Raw genomic sequence first — 23,929 nt, forward strand, 5'->3', positions numbered from 1 at the left:
TAAAGTAAAATACATGAAGATCACCCGAAATAACATGTTAAAAAACTTCTAAAAGCTTTTGACTTTTGGTAATCTTGAAGTTTAGATGGTTATAAGGAATCATTTGTGCGCATGCTTCCGAGTTCAATATGAGTTCTTAGTTTACTTGCAACATTGTCACTTTTATATTATCGCTTATTTTTTTGGTTTAATTTAAGGTAAATTGATTTCAATTAATGTTATTTATACTTCCATTACAATTAAGATTTTCAATTAATTTTTCAGTGCTTTAAAAAAGATGTATCGTATGTAGTATGTTACAATAATAACAAAAGATTTTTATTGATATACAATCTAATAAAAATGCCCAAAATTTATATTCTGTTAAATTGAATAAAGGATATAGAAAATAAATATTTTCCATTTCTGCTTGTTTCTACATTTCGTGAGTCATCGATAGGACAAAATTCAAAATCCTTTCAATTTTCAATTTCACATTTATGAGAAATGTGGTATATATTTTATAAAACTGATAGTTAAAAATAAAAGGAACACACAGGAACGAAATGTCTAATTAAATTAGATACCTAAAATACATTGTAAACATAATAAATAATTCCTAAAGACCTCAATTATTACAAATATAGAAAATATATTATAGTAAATACATACTAATAATGTATAAATTTTATGGTTAAAAATAAAACAAACGCAAAATGATAAAAGTTCCTAATAACCACAATTTTTATGATAAATTTATATTTTAACCATATTATAATACCATATGCAGAAGGAAATTTGTTTAAACTAAAAGATTGCAGATTGAAAGATTGAAATTTGAATGAAATTAAAAATAAAAGGAAGATAGTTCTGTATTATTTATTAAAACTGAAACGGAATATCTGATTAAATATATAAAAACGTACAAAATAGTAAACAATTCGTGAAACATCAATTATTACGTTTGTGAAAATTATGGTTTATAGAGAAAAATTAAATGCTTCAATCACATTTAACTAATTTTAATAGATACTAAAATGTATTATTAGCTACAGCAAATGAAATAAATGTGTACATTATATTTTTAGGTACAGAGTAAAATTAAATTATTATACAAATGCATATATATATATATATATATATATATATAGATTAATAGTCAATGTAAATGAAAAAAATAATTTTGAATTTAAATTTTTAATATGGAATATTGAAGAATTAGATTTAAATCTTTTTATAAAAATAGTTTATTAAATTTTAAAATATTTTTTATAGTAAATTTTTTTTAAAATATTAATTTTTATTTAAACTACTGAATATTTAGGAAATAATGTAACATAATTAAAATATTGATAATAGAGAATCTTCAAGCTGTTTATTCCTAATTCAATTCAAGTCAAAATCATTAAATTAAGAATGGTTCATTAAATTAACAACAAATTAAAACATCGGCATGTCCAAAATCTAAAGAGGTCTGAAGAGGTCTCTTGTAAGATAAATTGTTAATAAAATATTTTAATAAAAAACTGTTACGAGAGTTTGTTTAATTATTTAAACAGGCGAACTTACAACTTGATAACAATAAATATTCAAATTAAGTTTTTAATTATTAAATTTTCTCATTTTCTTTTTTAAACATATTTGACATAGGACGTCATTTATAATGATGACAAATTCAATTCCAAAATAAGAGTACTATATTAGACCCCATTTCGTAGAACAATAATATGACCAAAGATAAAAAAAAGGAGGACTCTGACAAAATCAGTAAAAAGAATAAGAAAAAAGAAAAAAAAGCAAAGAATAAGTCTTCACGACCACGTAATTATTATTTTTAATTATTATACATATTTATTATTATATTTATTATATATATTTAAAAAATCTTAAAATATACTTGCAGCCTTTATTTTTACATTAGACCAAACATCTAATTTAACACGCCGCGAAATCTTAAAAGCTACAATCATTGGAGGATTGTTTCATGTATTCTTTACCGCAGTTCTAACTCTATGTAAGAAAATTCTTTTTCCAAGTTCTTCATAATACAATTCTATCTGAAAACACTTATTTTTAACATGCTGCATCTGCATTGGGCAAAATATATGTTTTAGATTTGTGTCACGATTTGAATAGCAACGTATATGTTTTTACAACACAAATTCAGAGTGTTTTAATGGAAAAGGAACAAGGAGTACCTGGTTTTGAAGATGTTACACATGTTTCGTATATTATGCCTGTAAGCTGTTAGTAGTAATTAGTTACTAAGTATAATAATATTTTTTAGTTTATAAGAGAAAAATTTTCGGAAAAATTATGGCAAACTTATTATTATAGAGATAATAATGTGACAATCCATTTTAAAGAAGAAAATAGAGTTTTTCTCATGAATAACATTATATTGGGTGTTCCGAGATTGAGACAAGTATACATATATTATTTTTACTTGTTTCTTTTGAATGTTTTATTATTTAAACTATTCCAGGTTCGAGTTAGTGATCATAGCTGCATTATTCATCCTTATCTACTCAGACATTTCTCAACTTGTTATTCAATATATAATAAATACCATTCCGATACAGAACCTTTTGGGTTAAAAAATGGATCTGCGTTAGTATTTAAAATTTTTGAGGGGCCGTCTGTTATTAATTGTTTATCTTTACAGTTGGATATACAGTTCGGAAGAAATCACCCATAATTTGCCATACCATTCCACAATAACCACTTATGATGGAGCAGGCTATTATATCGATTTCCCTAACAATTTGACAGAAATTTTAGATATTTTAAATATTTTAGAAAACAATACGTGGATAACGCGTGGAACAAGAGCCATGTTCTTAAAGTTTGCCTTATACAACTCGAACAATAATTTGGTTTCAGTAGTGGAGTAAGTTATTATCCTAATTTTTTTCAAAAATTCTACGTTTGCCTGCATCCAATTTGATATTACTCATTTTTAGATTTGTTTTTGAAATTCTTCCTGTGGGAGGGGTATTAAACACTGTCTCAGTGGATACAGTACAACTAATAAATTTTCATTATTGGGAAAATATTATACATTTTGTTAGTCAGGGTGCCGTAATTTTTTGCTACTTTGTAAAAATGATTATAGAAATTGCACATTTATTTTATTTCAAGTGGAAATACTTTTTCAAGTTTTGGAAATATTTTGATTTAATTATAATAATTGTGAGTAATGTTTAAAAAATAACTGTATAAGATTAATAGTTCCTTTGTAGTCTGGAATTGTATCAGTATTATTCAGCATTCAGGTGTATTTGACCGCAAATAAAGTTCTTAAAAATATTGCTGAACATCCTGGACAGTACGGTAATCTTGAGGATGTCGTTAGCAAAAAGATTCAACACCTACGCTTAGACGCTATCGTGTTATGGTTCGCTTATATGAAACTTTTTAAATACTTATGTGCAATTAATGAATTTTTGGGACAAATACAAATTGCTCTAAATAAGGTATGTTTTCTTAGATTATTCAAATTATATTATCAACTGAATTTTCAGACTGTCAAAAACGTTTGTGGCTTCTCATTTATGTTTTTCTTAATATTCACTGCATACGCTCAGTTGGGATATCTATTGTTTGGTTCCTGCGTATGAAGCTAATGCTAATAAAAGTTTACAAATATTAACTATGTTTTATCGTAGCTTTACAGATATCACTCATTTAGTGCCTCCATGTTTTCGTTATTACAAACAATTTTAGGAGATTCTGAATATTATCTATTATCTGAAACAGATTCTGTTATAGCACCAATTTTTTTTATTTCGTTTCTCATAGTGGTATTTTTTGTTTTACTTGTAAGTATATTTCATATATAAAATTATATAATTATTGCCTTTATATTTATGTTTTAGAATGTGTTTATTGCCATTGTAAGTGAGAATTACACGGATGTGAAAACTGAATCGAAGGTGTCAACTACAAGTGAAATTAAATTAACGTACTATTTACGTGAGTGTTTATTCCAATTTTTCAATAAACGGGGAAGATATATTAAAAGATTGGACCCAAAATTAATATATGATTATAACATTCCAATACCAGACATTGTTAAAACTTTAAGACGGTAAGATATACATATATTGAAATGTTGAATAATGAAAGTAGACTTTAAGATTACTTAAAAATAATAAAGGTAGAAAAGTGCCAGATAGTTTAAATTTACCTTTAGCACATACCAATAGAAAGCAGTGTCTGTGAGACTGAAATATTAAAAAATGACATATGTATTTGTTATTTTTATTATGAATTCATATTTGATATTCTTTACAACAATGGTTTATTAATTTGATTAAATGTAAGTTTTTCTTAACTTCACATTTCGTTTCCTTCCTAAACTTAGCAATTCTTTCTTGAATATATTGTAATTTTTGAATGAGTTGTACTTGTTTATCCGACGAAAAATTTTGTGGCTGTGAAGCATCGAAAATTGTTACACTTCTTTTGATTTGGTCCATATATTTGATTAGCATGTTGCAAATTTTAGTTTGCTTAAATACTTCAGCACTGGCATCAATAATCATTTTTTTAATTTCATTGTTTGTGATTAAACTAATATTTTCAGTTTTCGATTGTTCAAGATCAGTTTCAGATTTAGACTTTCGTTTCTTGATAATGTATTGACTTATTGGTGGAAGAGGCTTAGCGTTTCTCATCAGTAGATTACGATGATCATTTACTATTTGTTTCAGCATTTTCAATCCTTTTTCAGATTGGAACAATAATCCGATGAATCTTGGAAAATGCTTCCAAACAATTGTTAAATCTTTGATGTAGCATTCAAAGTCCTGTTTTCCTTCATCATTTTGCACACCGGTTTCTTTGACGTTTGTAATTAATTTACTAGCTGATGTGCCTTGAGTTGTATAATCTTTGACGGCAACACACGTGACTGAAGATTTCTTACACGGTAATGTTTCAGAGAATTTTACTTTGGCATTGTCTTTGCTTGTGTGCACGACGATTTCAATTTCATTTTTTAAATCTTCATCATTATCGTATTTACCTTGTGTAATGGATTTTTCAATTCTAACTGGGAATAATTCATCACTTTGTACAGCTGTGGTAATCTGTTTCAGTAAATCTGTAGATATTTTCTTTGATGATTGTGGTGCATTGGTAAAACTTTCTGCACCTTTTTGAATGGATATATCGCATGTGAACGTTTCAGTTTGATTATTAGCAACTGATCTATGTTCAACAAATGCAGTTTGACAACATTTATGATGGTTTTCTTTGACCAGTGCTACTATTTCAGCTAGTTTATTATCAGCTTCAGTGATGTTTTCAAAATCATACCATACTAAATTTTCACTTGAATTTGTTTCATTGTCATGTTCAAGATTTTGTGTACTGGCGAAACTATATCTACAAAAACCTGGCATATATTTTTCCGAATTAAATCCGTCAATAATGGTATCAGATGGGTGTTCTTTGACTGAATTGATGTTTTTTGTATCTCTTCTTTGACCTCTATCACGTGAGGTTTTGACTGGTAGAGACTGGCCTCTGTTTATTGGTCTTGGAATTAAACTTTTGAAATTACCAATTTTATTTTCATTATGTCCTTGCTGAGATGGTAAACTTCTTTGACGGTTATTGCGAACAGGAATTAAACTTTTCTTAGCTGGTTTCTTTGAATTGTCCATCTTGTTAACAGCATGGATGTGGACTGTTGGATTTTATATGATGATATAATGATGATCTGCCTTTACATTTTCACACACAATTTATATTTCTGATACGTGTTATATCAGACTGTCATGATTTGACATATTGTTTGACATACAGTGATTATTTTGTATCATTATTTCTTGGTTAATAATGAATTTAGTTTATAATTGCTTTTGCAACTTTATTATTTATCATTTATAGTTTATAGTAAATTTGTGTTTTATATTAACAAATATATGTTTTCCAATTTATAGGTTGGATTTTAGAGATGCACATATTCAAGTGTATTTGAAGGAGCATGATGTGAATTTAAACTCAAAACGGAAGCTGAATATAACTAATTTAGTTCAGCAGGATGCAGGTAAAAGGATTATTAAAACTATGTAAATTGTTATATTCTCTGTTATAAATTTTATTTTAGAAATTGATAAAAATCAAATTGTTCACGTAAATGATTTACAAAGGTAAGATTGCGTTTACAAATTTATATCAGTTATATTAAATAAAAATAATTATAAAATTTAAATTTAAAAAAATTTCAGTATATTCTAGTTTATTAAGTTAAGTTTTATGGTTTATTATGTTTATATTTTTTAATATCTTTTAGTTTTTAGAATCTTTTTAAATATCGTTATAAATTAGATGTTGTTAAACTAAAGAACAATGGCAAACACTTTTTAAATATAATTTTATAATTTCTATTAAAACATGCGTACTAATTTATAATGACTTGAACATTTATTTTTTTTTGTTCCAGACAACAAATCCTTCTTTATCAAATTGAAAATCAAATTGATCTCATACAGAAAAAGTTGGATGAGCTAATGACATTAATTATTCACTAAAATAATCAGTTTCGTATAATACTTCAGTGTTAAAATAAATTTATTGTAAAATAAAAATGGTTGGTAAGTACTTCTGTAGCTTTATCTTATTTCGAAACCTTTTTTCAGATCATATTTTTTCAATCTCAATCCTACACAGTATTGTCAGAACAGGGCAATATAGAAGATTATTGAGGCACACAAGGATTATATTATTTTATAGGAAAACATATACATTTTAGAATAGGTCTATAACATGCATTTGTAGAAAAACAATTATTTAGAAATGAACTAGTCAATTATGTTAAATGCCAAATTATTATTTTAGAAAATTTAATTGTTTTTTGAAGTGGCTTAATATATTGTAATTTGACATGACATAATTTTCACCTTCAATGCGTGACAACCATGTTTGTCATTTGAATGTTTAATTAAAAGGCCATAGCTTTATTTTAAAATAAAATCGAATAATGGAGGCCAATGATGAAGCCGAAGTAGATATTAAAAATGAAGATATTCCTTCTAACGATAAAAAGAAAAAATCTAAACCTAAAAAAGGTAAAGAAAATAAAGTGAAAATTGAAGAAAAGAATAAAAAGGTTGAGAAAAGACCAGAGACTGCAAATGTCTCTAAGAAAGGAAAAAAGAAAAAGCACAAAAGTGACGTAATAGAAGAAATAAAAAGTAATCAGGATATGGATGAGAAAAAAGGACGAGTTTCCAAAAAACGTAAGTATTTAATAACATACATGTATATTATAAATTCCTTTAAATCATATAAAATCAATTAAAATGATGAATTGGTTTAAGCTTTTTGGATAACGAGAGACATGGCACAGGATTTTGGTAGGGAGCAAGTTATAAAATCAATTCTAAGAGAAGCTTTTCTTTACGTCTTGTTTGTAATTTTTATTACTATTCGTGAGTAGTTGCTTGCCTATTTTTTATTCTGTTTAAAAAATATTTTACTTAGATGCAACAAAAGATTCAACGTCCTCAAGATACTTTTTAACTAGACATATGAAAGAAAGATTTATAATACGATCATTCCCTACAGCACACGGTCAGACAAATCAATTTGAGGAAATTAATGAGATCCAAGATGTATTTCATGTAAGTTTCTTTGATCATTTCATTAATTATTTGGATATTAACTAACAAACTTGTCAACTTTTAGTATATGCAGACGTTACTAGTAAACAATTTTTATACAATGGGATTTACCACTACTTCAGATGACCTACGGGACAGGGAAGAAGAATATTTTTCAAATGTATTACTAGCTGTTCCTAGGATTAGACAGGTATCAGTATAAAATTTCATATTATGAATCTCTTATTGTTATTTATTATGTATGTACATGAAAAGGTACTTCAAAAATATTATTTAGGTTCGAATGCCAAGTGACTCTTGTGTGGTAGCTGAATATTTTAAAAATAAAATTAAAAAATGTTTTCTCGACTACAAAATGCTTAAAGAAGATACCGAACCTTTTGGTCTACGGCAAGCTCCTGCGTAAATTATTTAATATATAAGGTAATATAATATTTAAAAATATATTTTTAGCTGGGTCTATAACCATATGTCTGTTACGAAGTCTGTAACTACAATAGGTACATTGGCAACATATGGTGGTGGAGGTTATTATGTTGATTTTCCAAGAAATCGGATGAAATATATGGCATTGATTGAACAATTAAGAAATAATTTGTGGATAGATCGAGGTACTCGGGCAGTTTTTATTGATTTCGCATTCTACAATTCCAATGTGGACCTATTTGTTTTATATAAGTAGGTGTCACGCCTAATTTTAAATCGAAATTAATTTTTTTTTTATAGATTAATTTTTGAAACACCTTCAAGCGGGGGAGTTATACCATCTTACAAAATAATTGTTACGAAGTACGAGGGTTTTCCAGATAAAATTAATTATTTTGATAAGTGTTTAGAGATAGTTATACTTATTTACATAGTTATATTTACATTGGAAACAATCCGAAATTTGGTTTATTTCAAAAAAGCGTTCTTCTTAAAATTTTTTAGCTACATAGATCTTTTCATAGTTATGGTAAGTAATAATATTTAGTATTTTATAATTTTTCATATAAGAGTAAACAAAAATATGGAAATTTATTTTAAATGTGAATATTATTATCATTAACTAAGAATATTTATATGAAATATTTTCATGGTTGATGGTTTTTATATATAATTTTTAAAGTTTAGTTCTAAATAATTTAATTACTATAAATGATCGTGAAATAATATATATAAATAAAATCACTCCTATTGAATTCTTTGTATAGCAAAATGGTCAATTGTTCAATTTAAATAAAACCATAAAAAGTTAGAAATAGGAAATTGTTGATAAACTTCACATAAAATCATATTTTTAGTTAGGATACTTAATGTTATTAGTGGATATATTTAATACTGTTACGACACGTGCCGCACTTCGAGAAATTCGTAATAATCCAAATGTATATGGTAATTTGGAATCAGCGGGTATGTTCCAAACTACAAATGACTATTTGTTAGCGACTATTGTTTTTGTGACATATATAAAACTTTTCAAATATATCAATATAAATAAATCTATGTGTCAGTTAAATTATACTCTAAACAGGGTAAGTATTACAAAGAAATTAACTAATATTTGGCTCATATTATTTTGATTATTTTTAGTGCCTTAAAGATATTTGTGCATTCTCCATATTATTTCTTTTGGTATTTGTCGCATTCGCTCTGCCTGGATATCTTATTTTTGGAAGACAGGTATGAATAGTATTAGTAGTAATTCTAATTTAATTACAAAAAAAAATATTTTAATTTCAGGCTGCTTCTTATCGTTCATTTGGAAAATCTATTTTTACTTTGCTTAGAACAATTTTAGGTGATTTCGATTACAGTGAAATCGAAAAGGTAACTAGAGTCGTAGCGCCCATATTCTTCATTATGTTTATGTTCGTTGTATTCTTTATACTGTTGGTAAGTATTAAATGGGACTGCATGAGTAAGTATTAATTTTGTTTATAATTTTTAGAATATGTTCCTTGCCATTGTCACAGATGCTTACTCAGACGTCAAAATAGAATTATCGTTATCAGTTCACGAATTATCCATAAACGACTATGTTAAATTAAAAATAGCAAAATTTTTAAAGAAATTGCATATTAATTTAAAACTACAGATGGAAGAACTGGATGCTTATGACATTACTCTGCAGAAAATAAAAGACGTTTTACAAAGGTGATTTAATGTCGTCGTCGGCTACGGCTAAATAGAAAATAAATGTTTTGATAGAAGATAGTTTTTAATGATAATAACGCTTTTCAAGTTATTATGATTGAAAAATAAATTCAATAGTCACTGAATAGTTAATTAACTGCACCAATTTTTCAGATTCAAGTTTTCTGACATGGAAATTCAAATGTTTTTTGCAAGATACAACATCGATACAAATGCTCGTATTCAAAGATCGGACATTGAACAATTGAAGAAAGAATTGGAAAACCCACAACCTGCACCAAGTTTGAGAAAAATTATTTACTCATGATCTACATGCTTGATTAAGTAAGCTTTTTTGTTTCAGATGCTGCACCTAAATCTGCAATAGGTTTTTTGACAAATGATGATTTCGAGAAGTATGTAAAAGTGTATACTGGAATCAGAATATTACCTAATAAACATTATTTTAGGCAACAGGCGGATCTCCGGAAAATAAAGGAATTGGCTAATAGAATAAATGAGCAACTCAAGGATTTAGTTAATCACTTAAAATCTAAATCTGAGAGAATTAATCCTTAATATTTTGAATCAAATTTTCGATTTTCGATTAGATGGTATTTATTGTAATATGGTAATGTTTTTTCAATTTTATGAAATATGTGGTTAAAAAGAAATACACTATGAAAAGTTTTATTTGTTTATTTGTAATATGTGAATCTGATAATATAAACAGTTATATGTACAATATTTACTTGCGTAGAGGTTTATAAAATAAGAAAATCAGTCAATATTTCAATACAAAAAAAAACAATTAGTAATAACGTAATTAACAAATTATATTTTATAAACCTTCACGTTTATTGGTAATTCCAATAATATGTTGCAAAATACATTTACATAATATCCTTTTAGCTACACATGTGATGGAGCATTCTATATATATCACAAATAATGTGGCTTTTAGACTGTTAGTAATTAAGTTAATTAATTAATCAATTCAACAGTCTTCTTTATTATATTGAATGATATTATCTTATTATTTGTTGTACTAAAAGAAATAATTTAATCATATTTATCATAGGTTTAGATTTTTAACAAATTCCTAATCAAGTACAATTATATTTTTTATTAAGAAATTATTAAAAATCAATTTTTAACAATTTGTTCTAAAATTGAATAAGGAACACAAAATATTGAAAATTGCCACTCGTTCTGACATACCTATCACAGTTCTACACAGCGAATAATATAAATTTATTAAGAATTAAATAAAACGATCTACTTTTATATAAAATAAATACATAAATTGTAAAACCCCGAGTGAATAAAATATTTTGATTTTCAATTCCGCGCATAAACAACTCGCTTAAATGAAAATTAGGAAAAAATTACTTTAAAATCAGTTTTACTCGTTCAGTTCTTTTATTCACTCTGCTTCATACATATGTAATGAGAATACTTTAAAAATACTAAATATCATACAATAATATAATGATAATATCTAAGTGCATATGTATTATATATGTGAAAATGTAAATAAAATGCAATCAATCATAAGCAGAAATTAAATATGTACAATTTTATAAAATTATATACAAGCACCAATCATCAAGTAATCTCAAATTTGAAATTAAATCAAACTTATTCTTGAAAATGCACTTGGACAAATAAATATTTTAATATAATGGAATGCCTTTTTGATATTTGCAAATCACATGTTTAAAAACAAGGGATTGTTTACAAGAATGCTACTAAAAATGGTTGGTCAAAATCTAATTTTCCAATATGTAACACCTTATTGTTATTAAAGTTTTCTAAGACATTTTAAGATTTATGAAATTTTATGTTTATCAAACTTTACGGTAAACCTTTGCAAAGTTCTTGTCAGCCATAACTGAAATATTCAAGTTAGATATGAAAATGTATTGCGTCTCTAGAAACCGTTTATGATCCATCCTTGCAACCTCATATCGTTTTCAAACATGGTTTGCACATCTAGTCTAATTTTTGTCAGAATTGTAAGATAGTTGCCTCTCGAGTGAGTCGCATTCTGCGAGCTCCTCGCCATGTTGATATAAACTAGAAGCCATGTTGGAATCGATGCTATCGTAGAATTCGTTCCTCTCCGAACCTCCAACGTTCCACAAGAACGTGTTCGCCGTTTGAAAACGGTGACTCGTCGATGTGTCGGTCGTCGATCCCAGTACGGAATCCTGAAGGTCCAGAGAATCTGGATACGCGACTTCCAGGTCACTGTTATACGAAGAGAGAGTCCATGGATATTGAGATTTTCTTCTTGCTGAACTTGAGCTTTCCTGAAACAGGAGATGGGGATGGTGAAAAGTGCATGGGTTAGTCACAATACGAAAAAAGGCGCATGAATGTTAGTACCATCATGGGAAACCTGTGGTTCACGCATTATAAATGGATTCTCTCCATGGATGGATAATAAAAACACTTCAGCACTCAGATGATTGAGTATATGAATAATGAAAATGAGTTTAATATTATCAATATGAGGAAAGCCGAAAATCACAATAAAATCGTGTTATAATGTTCACATCACTCAAGTAACAGACCTGTTAAATAAATCTTCATTTGAACGAAAATTTTACAGTTTTACTTGTTTTAATCGGCGATTTAACCTAAATTGAGAAAATAAAATTAAATGTTAATTTTTAATTAAAAATAAAATATATATTGACAAAATTATTAGAGAACGTTATTGATTGCAATTCAATTAATATATACTTTTTATTATCTAATTGATATAAATCTTCTAAGTTCTCTAACAATTTTGAATATATAGACATCCGCAACAAAAATTATATATAAAATAACAGTAGTTGTGATGTAACTAATTGTATTGCTGGTAATTATATTAAATTATAAACGGTGAAAAAAAATGAGATGAATAAAACATTAAAATGATTTATATTTAGTTTACCTTCAGAGTAATATTTTTAAGTACCGTCATTTTCTAAGTGATAATTAGTCACATCGTGTTAATTGCTAAATTAAATTAATGTCTTAAATGCGAAGCAACACATACATGCAACACGCGTTAGTAATTAAAGTCGATTTGGATAATTAGGATTTGTACGTGTATTGATTAGAGTTAAAAAGTAAATTATATTAGAGGCAATTAAACTATGAACACACTTCAATTAATTTCATATGTCACAATATTTTAATAAATAAATTACATAATTGCTTAAAAAAATAAAATTTCACTCAATCAATTAACTTATTTTAATTCTACTATGCCCCAATCTACAATATATTTTATATCTAATTAATTTATCCCATACATGTCATAATCCTAAAGTTCAATTTCTATTAAACATTTAATTTTTAGTTATGTACATTTAAATAAATCACAAACACAAAATAAATTAGTAAAGTAACGAAGGTTATTGTGGTAAAATTGTGCAGGATAAACTTTAACTACGTACCTGATACGAATGGCATATTAATAAAGCTGGTTGATATATTAAAATTAGAAACGATATTTATGGTTTATAAAGTTTTTTATAACTAAATTCCAACTGAAACAAATTTTGTGGCAAGTTTTTCTAACCTGGCCTTTTGAAGATGGATTAATGTAATTGTTATTGATGTGGTAATATATAAAAAAAGAAACCCATAACGTTTCCTCCACGTGTTTTAAATATTTTGTAGGCTGTCTATAGTGTATTCACATAAGATACGGAGTGATAAACCAGTCAGGCGCACTGTACACGTGACTGTCAAAAGGGTTGTATATAAAACAAGATAACCAAATAATATTTTTAGATAAATATTAAAATAATACAATATTTGGACTCAGTAATTTATTATTTACCGTAATTTTAAATAGCTAATAATAAAATAAATAAACATGTAATCGAAACGGCACGATACTCTTTATGTTTGAATAGTACCCTGGCAAAATTTAAGTATGAATTAGGTATGAACACCAGACAGTCCTTTCGAAGTGACTAATAAGAAACATAAGAATTAAATTTGTGTGTTATTCCATATCCAGTTTGAATGGAGAACGTATTCTGTTCTATCTGATTCTATTGTATTGGATTCATTAATATATATTTGTGCAAACTTTAGTCTTGCTCGAATATTATTTTTTGCCAGCAAGGGTTTCTGTACACAAATGTATCCTTGCAAGTTTTGTTCATTCAGTGGACGTCTGATTGTTCTACTAGACTCACTGATATTGTATGACCCCATAAATTTACTTTACTGCTTAGGAAACAAGAAAAGATGATTTCATTCAATGATTCTCCCAATTGGTCTGTCTATAGAAAAGATATTGGATTACATTATAGTAAAAATCTAGAAATATTTTTACATAATTTAGAATAATTCGGGTGCGTGAAACACTAAAATTATCTTCATATTTTTCATTTTAATTGCCATATTTTCAAAATTATGAGCCTATTAATAATAAAATAAAAGAATTAATTGTCACTATCGTATGATTGTTTAACTGATAACAATTTTATGGTTTTTATAAAACCATTGACCTTATGACTCCAAAATACAATGTGCATCTGGTAAAGTAAAAGTTAGAATTTACATAAATACTTCTTTCACTACTATTTATGTGTCACAAACATACTTAATATGTTAGGTTTAGAGGCGGTCAAAGTGAAAATATCAATTTTCATTTGAATAATTTCGAAATAGGTCTACGTTCGAATAACACTTCTCTTTTAAAATATAGGTACGAACGAGCTACGAATTCGAGATTTACTTTTATTTTGGCAACTATCATGATATGTTATGAGTATGTAATTAAAATTTGAAATGCTCTGAAGTTACAGTACGGTATAAAAAACGTGGGAGACAGTTGAATCGCCAGGTCAGGAACAATGGTCACAATCTTTTAAACTACGATGTTCCACTTACAAGGGAATTATATCATTAACTAAAAGTGTGTTAAAACTAAACTTATGTAATCGACAAATCTGTTCTCAAAAATTGTTACATAAAAGTCATTGGAACATTCTCTTTTTTAAAGAAATATTTCAATATTTATTCAATTCAACCGTAATTTGGTTCAATATTTCTGTATGTTTTAAACAGCCAGTAATAATCTAGAAATTCTAATTAATATGAAATAAATTTGTAGAATAACCGTGACATTTTTACATTCCCTAATTGAATTATAATGAGTGACGAATGACTGTGATTTTTTTAAATGGTATTTTTCATGTTTTTCACCCAATTAATTTATACTTGGGGAAATTATGTAATTATAATAATTTTAAACATAAAAATTACTTCTATGCAGGGTGTCTGCTATAAAAGGATGACATTATTATAAACACTTTATTTATTTTTATTAACAATTAAGTAAAAACATAAAATTTCTTTTTCTTTCGCAGTTTAATGGATAATAAAAACAAAAGAAGTAATTAAAAGATTAACAAAACAAAGTTTAATTTTTATTCTGCATACAAACGAAATGTCTTTCAGTTTTCTCGTTGTGTATAGATTGTTAAATGCATTATTGTTATCTGGTAGCTTTCTCATAATCTAAAAATATATATAAATAGAGACAATTGTATAAAGTGTAAGTATAAAAATAAGCCGACACGAAAAAAAATCGAAAGTATCTTTAATTGCGATACTCGTCCGTGCATATTTGAATATAAAATTAGATGCACTTAAAAACAAGCAACACTTGACCAACGAACGGCAAAGTTTAAAAATACACTGGTTAGAAAAAAATTACTAGACCGTAGCAGATATTAAAAGTTACCCGTCCAATCTGCACTGAATCAACTTGTTTTGTTTTCAATTACAATAAAAATGAACTTTTCTCCGACACTTACAGCGGCGTTACTTTCATTGCACACGGTCATTTTCACCGAAACTTGTTGCTTTGTGAGCGTAATGTGAAAACGAAATAATTATATGGATTTGCCTCGAAATGTGTCATTTGAATAATGAAGTTGTGAACGGTGCCTTTTTTAAAAAAATTCATTGTGTTAACCTAAATTTAAAGGTTCGACTTACTGAATAAATTTTCTTTTGTTCCGAATTAATTAGTTGTCGGTATTTGTCTTATTACGAAAATAATTAAATAAAAACGAACTGTTCATTGTAATTTACACGGTAGGACGCACACTCGTTTTCTAATTAAACTGCTGAAAGTTGTTTATTATTAGTGTATTTAAAACGCTTTCGTAAATAATTGTACACGTCCAAAAACATGCGTTTGTACCGAAATTACACTTTCCTATTGTACACCGAAAATTGTCAACACTGTTGTTCTGACCAAGGTAATTGCACAATAATTTTTTATTTGTTGAAACATAAATAAAGTAAATAAATGTCCACAATAATGTTTATAAGAATTCTACAAATTAAAGTCTTCACTTGCAGACGAAGTTATTTGCTAATGAATCATACGCTATCATTAGTAATGATATTGTAACTCGTAATTTATACCATAGATGTGTAACTATCTTCGGGCTAGTGGTTTCTAAATATAAATTTCTCTTATTATTAAGGGTCACGTAACGCAAAAAGCTCTGAACAACAAGAAAATTAGGAATAGGCGGATTAACTAGACCGAAACTATGCTTCTGGTACAAGAAAAATATTCTTGATCAAATTAAACCAAGATTTAGTTTTGAAATTAATTAATCAATATTTTTTGCTTAACCATTAATTAAAATTTAAGCTCATAAATACTAAATCTTCCCAAGCAATCCTCAAATTTGATGTTGTGGTCATTAGTAATAAATAATAGGTCGTTACAAATCACTAGGTCGTGATTTTCTGGCGGATGAAAGGGACAAAACAAATAATTTTATAAATTGGATTTTTACTGCGTGACGTTATAACGGGGCATAACGGTTTTCTATCTATGTATACGAAAATTGAATCTTCAAATCCAAAGTCATATTTTTATGGCGTATTGTTTATTCGCACGATCGAATTAATATTGTTCTATTTATATTAATGCTCTTAAGTCATAAACAATATTTATTAGCCACTTAGATGGATGGATCTTCATCAGCTATATTTTAGTAGATTTTAAACTCATATTTTCCCCATGTGATTGTAGATTAATGATATTTTTTAAATATTCAATGGGTCTATGTCACAATATTCAGCCATTCGAGGTTGGTGAAGGAAGTTTCCTGTTGGAAGTTGGATTAACAGACTGAAATGAGTGCTTTTATATAAAATTTGACACTTTTACAACCGCTTTATTCAATTGCAATGTTTGCGGTTAAAATGAAATATCAATAAATATGTTCTGTAAAAAAGTGATGATGCGTCCAAAATTAAATAAATGGCAACACAGTGAGTATTTGTTTCATAAAAATAACGCAATAATAATATAAAAGGTATAAAAAATTGTCCATCATTACGAACTGTAACGGTTTGTTGCTTAGTTTCATATTTTCTTATTGCCATGATCCGTTTCTAAATAGTTAATGCCGACTAATTTGCTTCAGTTGATGCTATTGCACTTTTGTTTTTCATTAAAATTGTGCAAAATTGTTTACAAATAACGGTTTGCTAATAGTAAATTGCAGAGGATGATGAAAGGAGATCCGAACACTACAAGGTAATACTAACTACTTACGTTTTCTACCAAGCGCCTAGGAGAGGAATTATTTTTAGAAGAAGCATAAACAAGAAACTTTGCTTTTTGTTTTTCGGAACAAGTTATTACTGCCACCGTTTGTTGTCTTGACAATTAGTGCGTTCGACTTCTTTGTCAAATATTCCTCCTCCCGTGCCGTCCAACGAAAACTCTTAAGCAACATGCAAAGCAAAATAAAAAATAATTAAAAAAGCATCACTTACTACACGTGTCGCGTGTGACTGGTGAGAGAGCAACTAAATACTTAAAGGCGGTTTCTCTCCTATGACTGACTGTTGCTGTTACGGAAGAGGTTCCAGGGCCACATTGAGGGGCCGGATTTGGTGCGTACCTTTTCGGTCGAATCCCGGCGCGCATTGCTCTCGACCTTTGTCGAGTTGCCGCCGCCCGATTTCTTAGATCCGGCCCTTATCGAGCCGAACCGTGTGCCAATGTTGAACGAGTGCGAGTCGCGGGCCGACACCAACGATCCGTTCCGCGACTTGTTCAGCGACGAGCTGCTCTTGCTGTTGGAGTTGTTCAGGCTGTTGGAGGCGCTCCTGCTGTTGGGACCGGTGCCCGAACCCACGGTGCCGGTGCCGTTGGCGTTCCTCCATGATTGTGCACTGTGCGGCCTACCGGGGGACTCCCCGCTACGACTACGTGCGCTTGGTGCGGGACTGTGTTTGCCTGCGAGATGGAACAGAAATTACGCCCGGGTTAGAGCGAATGTTTCCCCTTAACATTACTTTATCATGAATGATTTCGTATTTTTTCTTATGCAACACAGGAAAAGTTCGCCAAGAACCACATCATTATAAGTACCAAGCCTACGTGTAATACTGGTCTAGCTATGTTTTTTGTGCACTATATATTTTACAATACAATGGTAATATACTGTAACGTGTCACCATTGGAAATCAAACATTAATACTCAATAATCCGTACATTAATGATACGAAAACAAATATAAACAATACGAACCTCCTGGCGGTTTAGGTGCGGTGTAACTCTTCAGGGGTATCTTACTGGGCCTGCGCTTCCTATTGTGCTCGGCCTGATCGTGCGCAGATTCCGTGCTGCTGGTGTGATCCAGCTGCATTATCGGCAGCGGACTCATCGCCTTCATGCTCGGCGTGCTGATCTCCGTGCGTCCGATCCTCATGAGACGATCGACTGATGGTGAGGGCGGAGAGGCGTCGAGGGCGGGTATGATGTCGGGCGAAGTGCATGTCGTGCCCACCGATGCCCGCTGCTTTTGCTGTTCCAGGACGCGCACCCTCGCCAGCGTGCCCTCAAGTTCGATCTTCTGCTCCTTGAGCTGGAAGCAGATAGAATTGACTTAAACCTCGTTACGTAAAATTACTTGGGTGTTTGCTAATTATTTTGTACCACAGTCCAATGAGATAAAACGATCTAATTGCAACATATAACGAGTTTTCGTGTGAATATGTGGTGCATATCAATTTTCATGACGTTATCGAATATAACTTTAATCCGATATTAATATTCAATGTAACCATCACGCAGATAATGTTTCTATAAATTTATAATAACTTCCGCATTCTAAATGGAAAATGCAAATTGAGTTATTAATATGTTTTTGTATAAATTTTACGTTTGCTCACCTGATAACGGAGATCCTCATTTTCGTCTATCGCTTTGTCCAATTCTTCACGCAACCTCGTCGCAGAATCAAGTTCCTGCATTAAAACCTGTAATGAATACAAAACGTTAAATAAAACATAAACAGTTTTAGTGTTTCATTTTATATTAAATAAAGTTTAATGAGCAATTTAATTGTTCCAGTGTACGTATTTGGTACTTTACGTTTTCCTACGTTTATTGATTTCTTATATTGGATTTATTTTTAGACCTATAGTATGTACAAGGTCAATTTCACCTTGCTGAAAGTAATTTTCAGTTTACAAGTCACTTAATTTTCATAATGTAAGTATACATATATTATTTTAATCTAAACTAGAAGCTCTTATGGGTCGTTCAATTTAAATTAGGACATATCAACAGTACGATAAAATAGCTCAAGAACTTATAAATATACGGTCTCCTACAAACGTTGGTTGTCCCATGAAGCAAATTTGTCTAAAAGATACATCCGTTGTCTTGTGTGAAATGGGCATAATGGCTCAATTTACCTTCACCTTTCCTTGTGACATCGCTGACATACAACTCGTAAAAAGAAATTGGTATTACTCGATATATACGTAGACAAAACAGGAATAAACGACACACTTTTCTCGCAGAGCCGTACCAATTCGGTTAGATTTTGAATTGGATGTAAACAACAAACAGGTTTTCCTGATGCGTTTCTAAATTAGCTTATAAATCAATTTAATGGAACTGTAAAAAATTGATCAATAAATACACCATGATCGAGCTTAACTCATTCAAAATATATTTATATACAAAAATGAGGAACACAGAATGAATCTTTTAGGAGGAAGACAAAACTTTTAGAAATACCTGTTAACCACAGCTGTTGGCAAAGCTTTTTTATTATACTTTTTACATCTGTGATAATTTATAATTATATGAAGATATTATTTGGTGACGTAAACGATGATGAAAATCTAATCCGGACCTGAGCCTCGTGCAATCGGTTTGAGCCACCTATAAAACGTGACTTCAAAGCACATATTACCCACGTTTTATTTATACGACTAGGAGTTTACGGCTTCAGGATCAGCATGACAATTGTCACATTTATTTGAAAGGAATAGCGGAGCTTCAATAGATCCAAGCAACTGGGTTTCATGTCTGAAGTTTTAAGTCACAATTAAATGATAAATTATGAACTTAAAACTGTTGTTATGCAGCAAAATTCAGGATTAGATAATATAACTTATTACATATTTTATAATAAACGACCTTGTAATAAATTTGAGGAGCTGGAAGTAAATGGTACCAACATCCATCGATTGCTCGAAATTTATAAAACTGTGTCTCACGAAACATTCCCACTTATTTTTTAACTGGTATAGAATGGTATAAAAATATTGATCTAATGTTTGAGATACATTGTAACTGCCACCGGTTTTATGCGGATAACGTTTACAAATGTAAATTAGCCCGTTTAGTCAGGCAAACTTTATTATTTTTGGTCGACAGCTACTCCATGCTTTTGAATTCCATCATGATAAAAGCTGAAAATGAACGGCTTTTAGAGAGTTTAGACAGACGTTGGAACATAGCATCGTAATTTATTGCTTCTAATAAATTGAGAAGGTACTACTACCGATTGTTCGATGCAATTTAACCACTATCTGATTTACAACATCCACGAGCAACCAGCAGATACCAGCAGCTGAATGCAGAGTGCGCTTCGATAATTGATGTGTGTTTGGTTTCGTGCATCTTGATAAAACGCTGCCTCCATCATGAAAATCGACGGAATCTTAATTTTAATGTATTATTTTTCCGAAGAACATGTCGCATAAATTGTAATCGAAACGTACGACTTTCACTTCTTGTGACAACGGTACCGGATCGAGCAAATTACATTTAATATGCACGGAAAACAAACAAAGAACAATGTGGTTTTTATGGTAAGCGTCATAGTTTTATGTGATATTTTACAATCACGTTATTGTTCCAGATACACTGTTCGATTTAAAAATTTAATTAGTCACATACTTATTCAATAGTCCTGAGTTATTGCAAAAATATTACATTTTGGCTTCATCATTCAGAGAGAGTTGAACGTACATTTCTGAACTTTTATCAGATCAAGATTGATATTTAAGTCTTTGTCTTCCATAATCACACGTTTCTCCTACGTCATTGCCCAGAATTGTTCTGGAACTAAAATAACCGTGTTTAAAAGTTTCGCGACCTTCATTGAATCACGCTATTAAGTTTTTTATGCGAATTAAATATAAAACACATGAAAACTGAGCCATTATCCTGATGAAATTATCATGTATCAAGGTCGTACGGTGTGGTGAATTCACCGCGGTAAATTCATCCTTAGAGACTGGAAATTAGTCATCGAGACGCGAAGAATTCCAACGAAACCGACTGGTTTTGTGATGAAATAACAACTTTTGTGAAATGCAACATTTACGGACTGTCCGCCACTGTAGAAAATTACAGTTTTAATTAAAAATTATCATCGTTAGGCAATTTTAATTTGTGGTTCAGGTGATTTCAATTTACGCACTGAGATTGGGTTTACTCAAGTACCTTGAATTGAATTTAAGTTGTTTTTTCATTATATTACATGTTGTGCAATATTGAAAAATGTACACACTAACACATACTTTTACTTTGGATCATAAGCAATATTCAACGAATAAATACAGGTATCGATTTGTTGTATTAATATTTACTAAATAAATATTTAGTTATTTTGAGAAATGCGATAATAGTAAAATATCAATAATTGTTATATTCGTGAATCTGTGAATGATACGATAACAAAATTCTCAGTAGCTTAAATTAACTGAAATTTCATTATGACTATATATATATTGATAATAAAACGAACTATTTTCATTTTACTTGGAACTGAAACATTCATTTAATTTTCATGTGTATTCTTGAGAATTTGCATTGGCTTAATTTTTAACTGTAGACAATATGTAATATTTGTTATTTATATTCTTAATATAAATCACTAAAGAAGATTTTTTAACCTTCACAGCGGCGACAGCTTACCTGATTTTGGACGGTCGAATTGAGCAGATGCTTTTGTAGTACCAGAGGATCGTGCTCTTTCAATATGGCCGAAATCTTAACCGAGTCAGGCACCGCCACTTTAGGAACCCTATCACCCAGCACCGTGTCAAGTACACTCACGAAACCCCCCTTCTTCGGTGTCCTTTGGGCGGGCGCCTTCGACGCGCCCACCAATCTGTCCGTCGCGTCGGGCGACGCCGCCCCACTTTTAGTCACGAACTGATGGTGCAAGTCGTGGATGCGCGAGTTCACTTCGCCGTGCTGCGTCACGACGGCCCGCAGCTGCTCCTCGAGATCGTGCTTGGCGTTGAGCAAGGTCTCCAGGTCGCCCTGGAGGCGGCTGGTGTGGACGCGGCCCGCCTCCACCTCCGCCTCCATTTCGTCGAGGCGGACGCGCAGCAGGTCGCGTTCCCTGCGCAGCTGTCGCACGTCGTCGGCGGACGCGTGGAACAACGTCCGCTGGAACGAGCTTGCGACCTCGGCGTCCTCGTCGTAGTCGTCGCGGACGATGATCTGTTCCTGCAGGGTGCCCTGCAGAGCCTCCACCTCATCTTTTAAGCGGGTGCCCTTGCGGTGTATCACCTCCAGTAGGTTGTAGAGCTCGTCCTCGGTCTCGTCTATTTCACTCGAACCTGGAAAAAACATATCATACATATAATTTTGCAGTTTTTATTTCTGATTGTTGTCGTGTAGCTCGAGTCAAAGACCGCATTGTCGCATACATGTTTTATTTTTAATTAATAAATTACTGAACTAACCTTTTCATGTTACATTGTGAATCACTAGACACACTAAAAGTTTTATAAGCCCACACGACATGAACACCACAACAAATCATGAGCCACCACCTCCGTGGCACATAACTCGAGCCAAGCATTAATGAAACAATTAAAATATTTAAGGTTTCAACGAAACGACTGTTATATTTTTATATTCATTTATTTCGTATTTGGATATGCCCGTTGATTTACTGATATCCACTCCACAAACTTTTACCCGCATATTTTTCCATGAATTTGTAAGACTGCATTAAAAATACAATTATAAAATCTTATTAGGAATGTCGGTAATTAGCGAGTTTCTTTAATTGTAATTGCAGATTGCTCGAGTAAGGCGAAAAATAATTTGTTTGAAAGCATGAAACTGCGCACCGTTGAAAAAAAAGTTATTAACGTCATTTTTATTGTTATGAAACTAGGAAATAAATCACCAGAACGGAAATTCTGATTTATGTAAGATAAAAAAATGTATCTGGTTAATCCCAAAACGTTTTTCTTCGTTTTATATGGAATTAACGAAACAATTTTTAGCTATTGTTACAACACACCGCTTGACAATTTGTCGTAAAAATTCTCAGCAGGTTTATAATTAATCTTGCTTATTTTATTATTTGCTGAACGTAACAATTTATTACAACTTTTATTCCAAACATGAATCTCTTTAGACGAGACAATGAACAATACCTCAGAATATGAATCATAAACCAACAAAGGATGTTAATGATTATATATGTAAACTTCAAGTATAAATAAGCCTTTCAATTTATTTTTTGTAAAATGATTTCACACCTTTACAAAATTACTTATGCTATAAAGTCTTATATGGAGTGTAACTTCCTATATATTTTTAACATGAGAGGTGTATTATAATTAATTAATGTTTAGAAAATAATTATTTAATTACTAATGTATGTTAATTAACTTTAACAGTGTTGACCATGAATTTTGTGATTTTTAAATAAACTAGGAAAAATAGGGTTATATTTCGTAAAATAAGAGAAAATGGAAAAACTAATTGTACAAATTTACATAGAATATTTGAAATTACCGAATAATTTATGTATGAGTAAACAAATAAGGTAATTAATTAATACCATACTCCGCTGAAAACTTTTCTA

The 23,929-nt window shown here is 30.0% G+C and overlaps 3 protein-coding genes across 7 annotated transcripts in view; 2 read left to right on the plus strand and 1 right to left on the minus strand.

The window, feature by feature from the left end:
- The first annotated feature begins 1,655 nt into the window (after window positions 1-1,655).
- On the plus strand, window positions 1,656-6,571 carry LOC109601829 (polycystic kidney disease 2-like 1 protein). 2 transcript variants are annotated; one of them, XM_049965719.1, is made up of 14 exons: window positions 1,656-1,800; window positions 1,883-1,993; window positions 2,094-2,218; window positions 2,267-2,404; window positions 2,465-2,589; window positions 2,645-2,869; window positions 2,943-3,171; window positions 3,222-3,455; window positions 3,504-3,593; window positions 3,648-3,800; window positions 3,858-4,069; window positions 5,931-6,037; window positions 6,098-6,140; window positions 6,434-6,571. In XM_049965719.1, the coding sequence occupies exons 1-14, from the start codon at window positions 1,707-1,709 to the stop codon at window positions 6,519-6,521; spliced, it is 1,974 nt and encodes a 657-aa protein (XP_049821676.1). In that variant the 5' UTR covers window positions 1,656-1,706; the 3' UTR covers window positions 6,522-6,571. The 2 variants fall into 2 exon arrangements, with proteins under 2 accessions (XP_049821676.1, XP_049821675.1); XM_049965718.1 differs by having other exon boundaries at window positions 3,222-3,593.
- Window positions 6,572-6,620: 49 nt separating this feature from the next.
- LOC109601830 (polycystin-2) lies at window positions 6,621-10,419 on the plus strand. The gene is made up of 14 exons (XM_049965717.1): window positions 6,621-7,229; window positions 7,311-7,421; window positions 7,474-7,613; window positions 7,678-7,803; window positions 7,891-8,015; window positions 8,067-8,291; window positions 8,340-8,568; window positions 8,897-9,127; window positions 9,186-9,275; window positions 9,336-9,488; window positions 9,544-9,749; window positions 9,903-10,030; window positions 10,093-10,144; window positions 10,199-10,419. Exons 1-14 carry the CDS (start codon window positions 6,971-6,973, stop codon window positions 10,305-10,307), a joined length of 2,184 nt encoding a protein of 727 aa, XP_049821674.1. The 5' UTR covers window positions 6,621-6,970; the 3' UTR covers window positions 10,308-10,419.
- The window catches only part of LOC109601835 (uncharacterized), an 88,173-nt gene continuing 74,655 nt past the window's right edge, over window positions 10,412-23,929 (minus strand). For 2 of the 4 annotated variants that reach the window (XM_049965714.1, XM_049965715.1), the window contains exons 3-7: window positions 22,012-22,664; window positions 18,963-19,049; window positions 18,319-18,655; window positions 17,687-18,024; window positions 10,412-12,043 (exon numbers count right to left, since the gene is read on the minus strand). In XM_049965714.1, coding sequence (XP_049821671.1) covers window positions 11,729-12,043; window positions 17,687-18,024; window positions 18,319-18,655; window positions 18,963-19,049; window positions 22,012-22,664 — 1,730 coding nt within the window. In that variant the 3' untranslated portion in view covers window positions 10,412-11,728. Of the gene's footprint in view, window positions 12,374-17,558; window positions 18,025-18,318; window positions 18,656-18,962; window positions 19,050-22,011; window positions 22,665-23,929 lie in introns of all 4 variants that reach the window. The other 2 variants (XM_049965716.1, XR_007547646.1) reach the window with 2 other exon arrangements.

The sequence above is a fragment of the Aethina tumida genome, chromosome 3 (genome assembly GCF_024364675.1).
Source record: "Aethina tumida isolate Nest 87 chromosome 3, icAetTumi1.1, whole genome shotgun sequence".
NCBI lineage: Eukaryota > Metazoa > Arthropoda > Insecta > Coleoptera > Nitidulidae > Aethina > Aethina tumida.